The sequence below is a fragment of the Cotesia glomerata genome, linkage group LG3 (genome assembly GCF_020080835.1).
Source record: "Cotesia glomerata isolate CgM1 linkage group LG3, MPM_Cglom_v2.3, whole genome shotgun sequence".
NCBI classification, from domain to species: domain Eukaryota; kingdom Metazoa; phylum Arthropoda; class Insecta; order Hymenoptera; family Braconidae; genus Cotesia; species Cotesia glomerata.
In genome coordinates, this window is record NC_058160.1 from 30,645,698 (window position 1) to 30,660,372 (window position 14,675).

Sequence of the window (14,675 nt, forward strand, 5' to 3'; positions counted from 1 at the left end):
TCCAGATATAAATATTAATGTAGACAACAAATGTTTCATCAGCTTCAAGCTCAAGAATCAAAAATAACTTTACCTAAAACTTTTCTTCATCTCAATCTTCTTTTCTGTCTTTAAGTAAAAATTTGTAATGTTGCTTCTGTTGTTGTTGTTGTTGTTGTTGTTGTTGTTGTTGTTGTCGATGTGTTTTAATAAAAATGTCCCTGACCCAATGACTAGGCTAGTTCAAGGTCAAACAATGTTGATGTTTTAAGTCTATCGATGGCTCTTACATGTCTTAATCCACATGCATACCAACAAGTAACTGCACGCGACCTACTTCCTAGGTCAACTTGAGTAAAGTACTAGTCTTGTGCGGTGGTTAGTTGTTGGTCATGCGAGCTTGTCTCTGCAGAACACCAATTCACCAAGGTATCAATTTCCAATGTTATTTTTTTAAAATTTCAATCCTGAAAAAATTATATTATTTTTTATCACCGTCTGAAACGATTAATTGAAAGTGTAATTGCAGAGTTACGTAATATAAAAGTCTGCAAGTAAATGAAAATAAATGTGTAAGACTCGGAGTGACTGGCAAGAAGAGGTTGTCACAGATGCAGCTGTTTGAAAGTTGAAAAAAAATCAAAAATACCAGGAGGATGGGCAACGGGTGCGGAACCGGCTGGCACACGCCACCCGGTCTTTTTGCCTGTCCGCCTCCTTCATGCCTTCTTGCCTCCCCTTCTTTTTTTTCTGGCAGACAGAGCCGTAAGATATGAGCCGTATAATATCTCCAGCACTCAAAGGTGCTCTGAATTATCAAAATTTATCCATCTCTGCAAGTGTATGCAGGTGGAGCGTGTCCCAGATTCGAGTCAACCTAAATATAAAAAATTGTCAATTAATATTAAACTACTTACTGAATTATTAAACTTTGTATCCATCAAAGATATCAATAGTTTGTCGTAGGGAAAAAATAATACTCATGCTAGGCCTGAAAGAGGGGTTACACACTGAAGGGTCCTTATACATATATAGTGATGACCTTATTTATACTTAATACGCAGGTGAAGCTCAACGACTTGACGATCATGTTATATGTATGTTGTACGCTGTATTGGATATTTTTTAGGGTCCCCCTGAAAGAGAGACAACCCCTCCCTTCCTCTGGGACGCCGCGTCACTGTTGATCGTGCACGCGGGTAAAACTATAAGCTACAAGCCATGCCATTGCCATGGGGTTCCCTGGTCTGTTCGCCGGTTCCGCAGTTACCCAACATCCGTCTATGCGATTACACCATTTCTCACCCAGCAAAGATAAATAAACTATTTCTTCTTTTTATTTATTAATTAATTAAATTCACCAGTTTAATTTTAAATTACTGACATGTGATTTTGTAAAAAACAACTAAAATTGCTGCTACTGGATATGTACAGTAAGTTTGAAGTACTCCGTAGCGTTGTCAACTATCTTCTCGTGTCAGGTGATTTATTTTATTATTTGATATAATGTTACAAGAAAAGTTACATCGATAGTGCTATAAGGTCGAGTATTTTAGTGTAAAATCACCCGGGCCGTAGAATGACACTTGAGTGCACGTGTGCAAGAGCAAGATATAAACCGGGAGCTCAATTAAATGGGACGGGTTTAGTTGCGTGAGTGCTCAAGGGATTTGTATAAACTCCTCCGCCTTGCTTTGTACTATCAGTTAACTGTCAATCAGTTATCCAAGTCAGAGGACTTAATCATAGATATGCTTCTAGTTATATTGCATGTGTATAGGATGTCAATGATCTTGAGGATAATTGACAAGTGACGATATTGAAGATTGTATTAATATTGGTGTAGCTTCACCTAACCCTGGGTATATCTTCTTTGATAATATTGGAAGAATATACGCTTATATTGTTCAATAACTACAGAACGCTGTACTCTCAGCTCGTCGAACGGTAAAACCATCCGCTTCTCTTCCGCTTATTCGCTTATACTTATACTGGCAAGACCCTTGGCGTACGTGACTAAAATACTAGATTTAGTAGACTCTGGTCTCACTGTGGAAGAACAAATTCACCGATCTGGCAAATGGCGACCACTTTTATTTCTGCTTACTCAAAAATATTAAGCTTCGTAATTATTCTCCCCTAATTTCCCGCTGATTTACGGTTAATTACGCGTGTAAACAATAAACAATTCATTATCCATTATCTTGATTGGTAATTTTACCGTGTCATTATTTAGCTTCTGATTTTAGATTAATGTTTAATTAACTTGATGATAAAAAATAAAATTTTGATATTAAAAATTATTATTGTTATTTATAAGGAATTAGAATTAGATTGTTCTTTGTGTAGCCATCCAGGTGCTCGAATTCCCTTTCCATACCGGGAGCCTCCACATAACATTAGTGTATATACCCTATTATAAATAAAAGTTTGTACGTAAGAGAACCGAGAGCTGAGTGTTTTATGATATACCTGGGCGCTGTACACCGTGCATACACATAACTACAAATAACTACATACCCATACTTAGAAAATACTTAAACACATATAGACAGGCACATTAGCTAACAGCTGGCCTATTCTTCTGGACAGCTGCGCGACTTTCAAGACATAAATTCATATTTGGGTCTCTGAAAAATTTCCTGCAAATAATATAATGATTAAAAAATTTATTTATATGAATCACCAATTCATCTGGGTGATGATTCAGTTAATAATTTATGTCTACAATCAAAGGATTGTTTTTATAAAATTACCATATATTTAATGGGTTTTAACCGCACGATTCGCTCACGTGCTCAGTACTTTTATTTCTTTTCATCTGGCGAGCCCGTGCCCGTGCCAGTACGGGTTACTTTTTCCTTTTATTTTCTTTCAACGAGTTTCTACGTGACGAAAATACCTCAAATGAGGATGCTTCTCTCAGAAACATTACTTCCGATCGTGATCTCAGGATTTACAGCACTTTTTTTACACATTGTTCTCTTAAACAATCTTCAATCGTCTTTTACTTTTGTTTTATAATTTGTTACACATTCATTGCAACAGGTTTTATTATTTTATTATTATTATTAAATAAATTTTTATTTTTTTTTTTTGTTACAGAACGGGAAAGACATGGGACCACACGGCTGTCAGCGTAAGTTTAATAATTTTTTATATTACTTTAATTTATTCTCTGCCAAAAAAAATATATATTTCATCTATAAAAATTAGTAAAATTAAATCACTAACCATTTTTGACAGAAACACATTTAACAATATATTTTCTATCATGATAAAGTACCTCTTAAAAATTACCATCCATAATTTAATAATCAATGAGATAAAATTAATAAATCACAAGTAGATTTTGAATATTTATGGGAATAAATTTCATAGTCTTTACAATTAAAATAATAAAATTGACAGCTATGAGTGTCATCCACAGCAGTTATTTTATCTGCAAACAATTTATAAAAAATACTAAACATCATCGGCTTAAAATAAGTATCTCATTGAAATAAAAGCTTATTAACAAATATCCCTCCAATTACCTCGCTCTGGTTAATTTAATTTATTGAATAATTAAAACTGTTCAAACAAAGTTATGAAAGAGATGATAAAATAATTACATGTTAATACTAATGGAAGAAGATAAAATAACAAAATGGAGGAACAAGTAAGAGCGAGAGACTAAAAATATAAATATGTAACAAGACGTGAAAAATTTGGTAATAAAAAAAGTGTAGTGCTCTTGTCTGTTAGTCACATCCGCAATGATTATTCTTGGCGAATGAACCGTACATTACACAGATATATATGAAGGGGAGGAGAATGGTTACTCGGAAGAAAGAGCGAGAAGAGAGCTGAGATAGAGGCGAAATTATTACCGACGTTGGTTGGCACACGTTGCACGACAGAATAGAATGGAAGACAAGAATAAGGTACACCTATACATATAATCTTGAGTTTAACTTGGTATAGGTGAGCAAGGAGGATAGAAAATGAGGGAGAGCTGTTGCTGGTACGGTGGATTTGCTGGTTCTGCTTCTACTGCTGGTGAATAACCCTATACTGATGCTTTACCAGTACCAAGTGGATGAATATCAAGCTGAGGAGTTTAAGAGAAGAGTAAGAGCAGGAGAGCTGCTCCTGTAGTAACTTTTTAAGTTATTCGGTACAGTAACTTTACTGTTGATGCTGCTGCTACTGCTGCTGTTAGTCTGCGTGGAATTTTCTTCTCTCGGGTAAAGATTCCCTGGAATCCTTCTCACTTGCTCTGTTGTCTCAGTTGGTTAATGGCTCAGAGACAAGTTGTTACTATACTGACCTGGCTTAAAAGTTTAAACGTGATGCTTATATCTGTTTTGTTTCCAGGATAATCACTGCTTCTGACGCTCTTCAAGTTTAACTGCTTCAAACCAACTGGATTATAATAATAATAATAATAATTATTATTATTATTATTATTATTATTATTATTATTACTATTGCCGAATGATAAAAGAATTAATAGTGGAAGAATGAAGAAATAAAAGGAATAAGGGCAGATCGAGGTAATCTTTGATGAAAATCCAAGTTACAAAGGCTGTCTTTAGCACACTGGCGAACCGTGATCGTCATAATGATGATAATTTAAGGGACAGAGAATTGAAGAAGGGAGATGAGCTTAGTTTATTCCTTCTTTTTCTTTCTTTCTGGTCTCTCGTCTTAGGAGGTATGAGACGAAAAGAATGCTGAATGATCACCACCGCGTAAAAAGATTAAGCAAACTAAATAATAAAAAAGTACAAAGGAAAAATAAAAATAAATATAAAAAAATAAGAACAAGAAGGATGAAACTTGAGGAGTACTACACTACTATACACTAGGGGGACTATTGATTGCCAAGGTTTCTGGCTCTGTGTGAGATGTTAAGGAGAAAAAGTAATGTAGTGGTAGTGTACCAGTGTATCAGTACCAGCACCAGTACCATCATCAGTAGCAGTGGCAGTAGCAGTAGCAGTAGCAGTAGCAGTGGTAAAGGGGACGAAAAAAGGAACAGAGAAAGAGAAAGAGAAAGATGAAAAAAATAAAAAACTTGGTGACTAGGGATATAGTATATAGTATATAGGGGATGGAAACATTTTCTCTCGTTATTCTTTTTATTTTGTTCCCTTTTCTCTTTTCTCTTTCATTCCCCTTTCGTGGCATAGCAGTCATCCACTCTAGTCTGTGTCGGCGGCTAGGGTCGTCGACCGCCCACCGGTTAAACATTCGACCGGTCCAAAGTTCCTTTGTTCCATTCGACGGCTCTTTCAATTTCATTAATTTAGTTGGCCAAATGCCGCTTTGCAGCTTATCTAAAGTGTCACATTTAATGTCTACGTTTTGTTTAACCAATTGTCCAAGACTTTGCATGTAAGACATACAAGTACTCTGCATTTAATAATTTTATACTTTTTTTATTCACTGGCTTTCTCCCTTGTTTACTTTTTTTTAATTATAATAATTATTACACGGTAAAAAAAGTTTAATAATTACAGCTTGTAGTGTAAATTTTTTATTAAATGAAATTTGGCCAATTTTCTTGGCAACAGCAGCTAAATATTAAAATATAAATTATTGTTATTATTTTTGACGTTTATTATTACCTATGACGCAAATTATTTTTCACCTCTGTACTACTGTGATAATTACTAATTGTATTGGCTTATTAAAACCGGATACTTTGACGTCAATCGATAGCGTTAATTATTATAAACTTGTTAGTTAAATTTAGTCAACCGGATTTTTATTATTTTTTTAAATTAATTACCAGTGCAAATAATAATGTCTAAATAAAAACTTAGCAATTCAGATGAAATATTCAATCTTTTAATAATTCAGAATTTTAAAGAAGAATAAAAAAAAAAAAGTAATTCTACTTTACTTTGTCTATTTACCAATTGATATCATGAGTAGAGAAATGGAAAGTTTTTTTATCTGTTTAAAAGTAAAGAGTCAAAAAATATAAATTAAATATTAAACCAGAGCCAGTTAAAGGGAAACTTTATTTAACTAAAAAAAATAAAAAAAGTTTAATCACCCGGCGAGCTTTAAAAACTACAGGGGTTGAATAATAACAAAAAGTGATATTGATTAAGTGTTATTAATACCCACCGAGCAAAAGCTATATTAACTAAATAAAATAGAGAGACAGAGCTGATAAAATTGCAGGATCCTTTTATGTTATTGATAATCTAATCTCGTCATTACGAGTAATTTGTTTCTTAGCATGCCATACAATACAAATAAGGCCCGAAATCTTATCAGTGTTAAACTGTTTGCGTAGTTATAATTATAATAATAATTAAAGAATAATAAAAAGAGATTTGGTAATAATTAAATGCTGTTGAAATAAAAAATTAGAAAACAGTTGGGTTGGACAGTGATTCTCGATTAAAATAGTTATTGTGACAAGTGGATGGACCTTAACCGGTAAGCGCGTAACACAAAGTGCAGGTAGCAAACCTTGGAACGCAGAGCGTTGTAGAGATGGGGTAGAACACACACTGTTTGCGGGGTCGACGTCCGCTGTCCTCTCTTTAGCTTCTTCTACATATAAATATATATATATATATATATATATATATATATATATATATATATATATATATATATATATATATATATATATATATAGGTCGTGTATAAGTATTAGTATAAGTATGTATACCTACTCTCCCTCACTCTTGTCTTTTAGATTTTATTTTATACTACTCTTACTCTACTCGACTTCGCGGCACTTTGCACTCACTGACTATGGCTCTTTCAAGTCTTTTTCCTGTCGATACACTTGCTGGATTGTTGGTGCTGTTACTCCTCCAAATACTTAACTCCAGTTTAGCTAAAACTATTATCATCTATCCCATTTTATTTTACAGTACCGCTTTGCTACGGAAAACTTTAATTACATTTTGTTAATCAGACGTGAGAAACTTTTATTATTACTTTTCATTGCTCCTTATTCTCTCTTTCTGATTAGATGCTGGAAATAATACGATCAAATTTATTTTATTTTCTCATATAAATAATAATAATAAAAATAAAAAGATGAATATATATATATATATATATTTTTTTTTTTTTTTTTTATGAATTACAGACTAAAAATAATAATTTGGGCTTTTATTTTTTTATTACAGTGATCTTGAGTGTGATTTAAGGCTCTCGGAAGACAGCGAGGATGAAGGCCTCAAGGTGAGTAGAGTGAAAGACAATTAATTTAAACGTCATTTTATTAAGTATTACATTAAGAATTACATTATGCTTCCAGACGTCAGTTTCAAGAGCATCAAGAGCTACTGCAAGTCCAACTATAAGCCTTGAGTAAGTAATAGAAAATTAACTTGTTTTATCGATTAGTTTTTTGTTTTTTTTTTTTTTATTTTTTAATAACAATTTATAATAACATATTTTACCTTTAAATTACAGACACTCAGCACCGCTGATACCAACAATGACACCGCTTCCAGCACCTTTGGCGCCGATGTCGCCTATGGCGTTATCGCCCCTGGCAACTTTGTCACCTCCGAGACCAATGAGTCCACTGAGAACGCCGCCTAAGCTAACGTCATCCGAGCGATTATTATCGCCGCCATCTGGCTCCTCGAGAAAAGGTTCCCCGTTGCTGCCGTTGAGGCCTCCTAGTCCTCCTGGTCAGGCTCCGCTCAGCTCTGGAAGCGCAAGCTCCAGCTCGGACTCCGGGTCTGACACTGGTACTGATGACAGCAGTGATTCTGAGGACGAAAATGCTCCTCCGCCATCAAAAGGCCCTTCTACGCCGCCTTCAATGTCTCCAAAAGCCCCGGTAGAAGAGCCGCCGCCTGCTGAAGAGTCCAAACCTCGGTGGAATCTCAGCAGTTTCTTTACCAAGTCTGCTGTGCAGACTGGTGATAATAATTCTGAAAATAAAACTGCTCAGGTATTTATTTTTTTTAATGACAGTGAATAAAAAATTTTTATATTAAAATTAATAAACATTTAATTAAATGAATTTTTTTTTTAATAGAATGACGCAGCTCGTCGGGATAGTTCACCTGAGGAAGCATCTCTGGATATGCGAATAAGACGCTCGGATGGAAGTCACCATAATAGCGACTGGCAGCTTGACGAGGCATCAAAAAGAACCAAAAACTCGACAATGCTGACAGTTCTGAGTGACGGTGATCAAAATTCTGAGCCTGAGAAGAAGAAAAAAGAAGAATTGAGATCTCAAGTTCAAGATAATAAACCAAAAGCTCCAGACGTGAGAAAACCTCGCGGACGACCTCGTAAAACGGCTAAAGAAACGGTTAAAAGCCCGAGAAGCCACAGAATGTCGTCCGAGGAATCAAAACCCAGTTCTAAGCGCAGTAAACCTCGCAGTGCAGGCAGTCCCAAGAAGAAAACTCCCGCGTTACCGATACCGATCCCTCGGCTTCCGATGGACAACAGCGACGAGTTGAGCGACTCGAGATCACGGGACAGGTCCAGTGACTCGGAGTGCGAGCAGCGAATCCCCCCGGCCGCTTCTTCGACAATCCCAGTGGACAAACGAAGACCGCGGCTGAGCATCTCTTCAAGTGAAGATGAGAAAACTACGAGTAAGCTCAGTGCTTCGGAAGATGATGCGAGATGGAGAAGACTTTCGTCTAAACGCAACAAGCTTTCCGATGATTCTTCATCTAAGAAGCAAGACAAGAAGAAGAGTCCCAGCAAAGTAAAACCCCAACGGCCTAGGTCGAGGATAACAAACAGCAACTCGGGTTGTGCTTCTGACTCCGACAGTGAGTTAGAGACAACACTGAGAAATAATCGGGTCCAGCCGGTCGCGAGAGTACCCCCGAGACCCAGAGCGCCGCTTACAAGAGTCACCTCGCCTGATAATTCCGACAGTGACAACAGTCCAACGCCGAAATTGCAAGAGGAGGACGCTGGTAATGTCCAGGATAAGAAAAAGAGTGATACACTTAGAAAATTGTTTTCAAGTGCCAAGGGCGGTGCAAAGGGTGGCGGCAAAGGTGGCAAGGGTGGAAAGGGTGGTGGTAAATGTGGAATTTACGTGGAAGAGTACACTGCGAGTACGCCGACCGGTGGCGAAAGCCCGTACAAAAGACCGTCGTCGCAATCCTCCACCTTGCCAAGCTTCCCACCTTTGAGTTACGGAGTCAACGGGGTCCCTTCGCTTTTTTGTAAGGTCGATCTCAGTCGGCTTTCTCACGTTCCAAGGCCATCGCGAGGCCAGGAGTTGAGACAGAGGACTGAATTATCAGACACTAGGCCGGCTTCAAGACAATCCGTTAAATCCGAGCGACCTCCTACACCAGAAGAGGGTGAAATCATTGATACCCCCACTCCACCTCCTTCCATTGATTTTAGGACACACGATAATCACCATCACGTAACGACTGATCAACCGCCTCCTGGCTTATCCAAAAGTAAACGTACTGAGAGTAAGAGTGATTTAGTTAGTTTAACTGGGGCGGACTCTAAAAGTAATCGTGCGATACCTAGTGGCAGTGGAGTTAACAGTGGTCCTACGAACTCTGGTACCGGTGCTAGTGCTAATGTTATTGATAATAATACTGGGAATCGAGTGCCCAAACGTAAACGTAATGCTAGTTGCAGTTCTGTATCTAGTTTAAATATGTGTTCAATGGATAGTAATAGTAAGGTCAAATCATCTACCAGTGAACACAAAGAAAAGAAAAAGAGAAAACGACATCACGCTGACAAAGAATCCAATTCTTCGAGATCATCTTCCCGACAAGTTAGTTTTTCTCTTTTTTTTTTTTTTTTTTCAGTGAAAATATTTGATCATTTCAATAAATTATTACTTCTTTTTCTTACTCCAGCAAAATGATATTCAACCTACAAATCACGAACGGGAAGAAAAACCAGACATTAATCTGTTGCCCCCACCGGCAGCAGTTCCACCTCAACGTGTCTACTATTCTTACTTCAATCCTCAAAATGACGTTTTAGAGGACCAGGATAGGTAAGAATAAATTTATTTTTTTTTTTTTTTACTTTTTTAGATTTTAACATGTGAATATTTGAATGAAATTTTTATTTTCATAAATTCAGGGACCAGAATCAGTACCTGACAGAAGCTAAAAGATTAAAACACAGCGCAGATGAGGAATGTGAGTTGACGGCGCAATGCATGCTGTACTTGGAGGCAGTATTGTATTTCCTTCTCACAGGGCAGGCCATGGAGTCCGATCCACTCACCGAAAGATCCGCTTTTACTATGTACAGAGATACTCTTAGTCTTATAAAGTAAGTCTCGGATGAAGTGCATTTATAAAAACGCCAATTAGTCCGTAACAAAAGAGTTTTCTTGACTTTCATCTCGTTTTCAGGTATATCTCATCTAAGTTCAAGAGCCAACAGAACAATTCACCTGAGAGTAGTATCCGTAACAAGTTGGCTATCTTGAGGTGAGTATTGATCCGACATGGAAAAAAAAAAAAAAAAAAAAAAAAGTCCTTTAATAATTCAATCAATTTCGGACCGACCGTCTTAGGTTTTCAAAGCAAATAATTAATTATTTATTATTTTTTCAGTTTATGGTGCCAGTCTCTTATTTTTTTAAAACTCTACAAAATGAGGCAACACGAAGTTAAAGAAAATGCTAAAATTCTCGCTGAATATACTCAAAAAGTAAGTATACTACAAATACTATATTTATAATAATAAATTCGCGTTAAATTGATAAAAATCTAAAGTTAATGCATATAATTTAATTCAATAATTATTTAATAGCCTACGCAGCCGACGTTGGTGCACGCTGAGGGTCAAGGAACTCCTTCGCTGTCTCCAACACCATCCCCGGCAGGCTCCGTTGGATCTGTAGGTAGCCAAAGTTCTGGATATAATAGCGGAGAACTTAACAGAAATATTGTCTCGCAGCAACAACCATCATTTGTCAGCATTCCTCTTCCAATTCACTCCATTTTGATAAAACAGAATTCACATTTCATGTTGTTAACGAGTTGTCACGATTTATGGGATCAAGCAGCCCAGTTAGTTTCGGACATGCATCGAGGTAAGTACAAAAATTTAAATAATAATAATGATAAAATTTATAACTTGGTATATTTAATTTAATTTAATTGTGTCTTTTTGTTAACCAGATTTCTTTATCGAGCTGGACGAAAAACTTGGTCCGCTGACATTAAGAAGTTCATTGCGGGACTTGGTGCGTTATGTACAAGCTGGAATTAAGAAGTTGCGAGCTCTCTGACCCCAGTGGCAAAGTCCCAGGCCGCCCACTCCCAATTACATAACGGCACTTCCTCACAATATGGCAACATATCCAACAATGTTTACGTAGCTATCACGAGGAATAATTCGCTGTAATGGCAATAATTGATAAATTTTATTACAATTTTTTTTTTTTTTCGTAAAGACTTCTTGGGTGGCGGCAGCGGGGACGGTTTGATAGTTTGTTATTTAAAGAAAATGTATGTATGGATGTGGAGGATTATCAACCCGAGTTATCACATGAGATTACACTAATCAGCAAGTCAATAAGATTTGCACTAATACGGGATTTATATTTATGAATTAAAGTCCCAATTACAATAGACTGCGATTAGGTGTGAGTTGTAAAAAAAAGAAGGAAAATAATGATATTAACTCTCTCATTAATATTCTTCCTTTTTTCTGCTTTTGTATAAATTCGCGTAGATACAATTGTACTTGATGTGAGACTAGTGGTGCTGCGAAGAGGCCAGTATCCTTGTATATTGCGTCAGGAGCTTCCTCTTCAGCGATTAAGTACGCGTTCATGCGTACACTTATAGAGACAATTAATACGATGACGTACATAGGCGAATCCAATGCGCGCAGGTTTATTATCTGTACTGAAACAAAACTAAAACAATGATCATAATAATAATAATGATAACGCCACCGGAGATTTATCGTTGTATACCGCTATATAAATATATATATATATATATATAAAATAAAATTTTGTAGATAAGCAGCAATTATACTGTTAGATTAGTTTATTAGTATGCAATGAAAAAAAAAAAAAGGAAAAATAAAAAAAATCAATACATATTCTTTACATAAATAATAATGTAGTTAGTACTATATGGGAATAAAATTAGTGGTACATAATAGTTGTCTTAATAGGATGAGAAAAAGTCGATCGATGGTATGATATGAATGAATAATAATAATAATAATAATAATAATAATAATAATAATAATAATAATAATCATTAAATGGATACCAAGTTTGTAGATTTAAATGTGACTGAGAGAATCGAGACAGAAAGAATAAATAAAATAATAATATACGTGAAAACAATTTAATAAATAATAATAATAATAATAATAATAATAATAATAATAATAACAAGGAGTGAGTTGCTCATGTATATATTTTTGTAAATAAGTATTGTGAGTGCCGCTGCCTTGAGGAGAGGACTTTGATATCCTTGACGTTTTGATACGACCAGGAATAGTTCTCATCCTACCCAATTTTTGCTACCATGTCTATCGATGATAATATATAATAATATTGAATAAAAAAAAATATATATATATATATATATAAATATATAAATAAATATAAATATAAATATTATTGCTAGTGATCATATTTCACTCTACGTTTTTATTTGTCTTACATATATTATAAATTCACGTTCTCTCAGTCACGCGCCTCAAATTTATTTCAAACTCTTTTCGTTGCTTTTTAGTCACTTTTTCAACTTCAAATTAATATTATACACTAAATATAGTAACTAAATATAATAAATAAAAATTATAAAGTGAGCAAAAAAAAAGTTAAGATTTAACAGAAAAAAAAAATAAATTTTGTGATACAAATGAATTTCGGATAATACGGAATTGGCAGGTTACATGCAAGGCCTTGAGACATCTAATTACGTCGCGAATGCGTACTTATGCTTTTAAATGGATAAATAATGGATATATGTCTATTTTTTCTCTTAAGCGCTCTTCAATAGGGTCATGAATGTAAAATATCCGAGTGAATTATATCACCAGCAGCGCTACCGGGTCCATGGCTTAAAAGAGCGATTCAGGAGCCTGATTTTCTTCGGAAGACATGGCTAGCAATCGACTCGGCCTGGTAAACCGGTAGGCTATCAAGTTGGGAGTACCTGCGTTTATTATACTCTTCGGGAGATGATCAGGTACTATCAAATATAGTTTTTTACGCGTATCCGAAACAAAAAGTAATAAATATATTTGGAAATATCCCAGCAGCTTTTTGATAGAATATTTGATTAAAAAAAAAAAAAAAAAACAAATAAATAAACAAACAAACAAACTATGAAAATTAAAGCATAGAAAATGATAATAGATATATATAAATATATATAATAATAATAATATTTTTATTTAGTGTTATATTTTTTATTTAAATAATTAAAAGTCGACTAATAGCCGAGACCCGATACGATAAATTTCATTGGCAATTGTTAATAAATTGACAAGAAAGTATAAGTTTTAATAAAAAAATATAAAACCAACAATACTACGAGGGCGTGGCTGAGATAAAGAGAGTTATATTTAAAATTAAAAACGTAATGAGTATAAATTGAACAATTTGTAAATGATATTTAATCAAGAGTAGCAGTTTTATTTTTATTTATGAGAACACGGAGTGGAGTAATCCCCGGTAACAACTATTCATTTTCTTTTATTACTGCTTTTTGTTTTAACAAGCTTTTTACCCAATATTATTATTATTATTATTATTATTATTATTATTATTATTTCTATTAATATTATTATTGCTATGAATATAATTATTACAGTTTATTTTATTATATACGATATAAATATATATATTCTTTAAAGAAAAAGTTATTTTTGATCAAAGTATCATTGGAGCTAGAACAATTAATTATTTTTTACATTTGCTCCAAAAATCCTTGTAAAATTATAAAAAAAAAAGTGAGAAATGATGGTGTCTGGCTAATTTATAATCTGGTGCTCGTATTATTTCGTTTTCTTCCTTTGAACAAACAGTAAAACGTTGATTAACAAATATTTATAAAAATTCCTCTGTAAAATACAAATAAATCATCTAATTATTAATTTGTGATATATACGACATACATAATACATATATATATATTAAAAGGAAAATACAAAAATTATTGTTTAAACAATTTATATCTTCGACTGTTTAAAATATACCAAATATTGTTTAATCGTAAAACAAAATCCACATATTGCACAAGTACATTTTATAATTAATAAATTAATGATAATAATGATTATTAATTTTAAATGAAATTCAGTTGAATAGAAGTTTATTTGTGTCATTTATTAATTTAAAACTAAGAAATTTGTAAATTTGATAAATTAATGTTACAATAATAATTATTATTATTTATTACATTAATTTTTAAGCACCTGCTGCTGTAACATTTACATATAAAAAGTGAGAGAAAGTTTTTTAACACACAATTTTATAAAATCAATCTAAAGACACAAACGGAGATAAAACGGGTATACGAGTATAAAATGTTAACAAATTGTTACACTTATGCAGATACTCGCGAATGGAGAAAATGTTATTGAGAGCACAAACAGATATAAATAAATTTTAGTCAGTTACTGATTTTTTTTTAATTAGTAATTATTAATTATTAGTTAATTAATTATGCTAATTAATATGGATTGTAAAGTAAAGAAAAAAGGATATGTGGAAAGTA

At 34.0% G+C, this 14,675-nt stretch overlaps 1 protein-coding gene across 1 annotated transcript; it reads left to right on the top strand.

Annotated features, from left to right (window-relative positions):
* Nucleotides 1-3,084: 3,084 nt before the first annotated feature.
* Nucleotides 3,085-13,973, top strand: LOC123261828 (AF4/FMR2 family member lilli; the record flags this gene model as incomplete). Its single annotated transcript, XM_044723662.1, is given in 11 exon segments — nt 3,085-3,118; nt 7,128-7,182; nt 7,259-7,311; nt 7,417-7,906; nt 7,994-9,733; nt 9,819-9,961; nt 10,051-10,245; nt 10,329-10,406; nt 10,533-10,629; nt 10,732-11,014; nt 11,103-13,973. Coding segments are annotated over 11 exon segments (3,278 nt in total), but the record flags the coding sequence as incomplete, so codon positions are not given.
* Between the last annotated feature and the right edge of the window lie 702 nt (nt 13,974-14,675).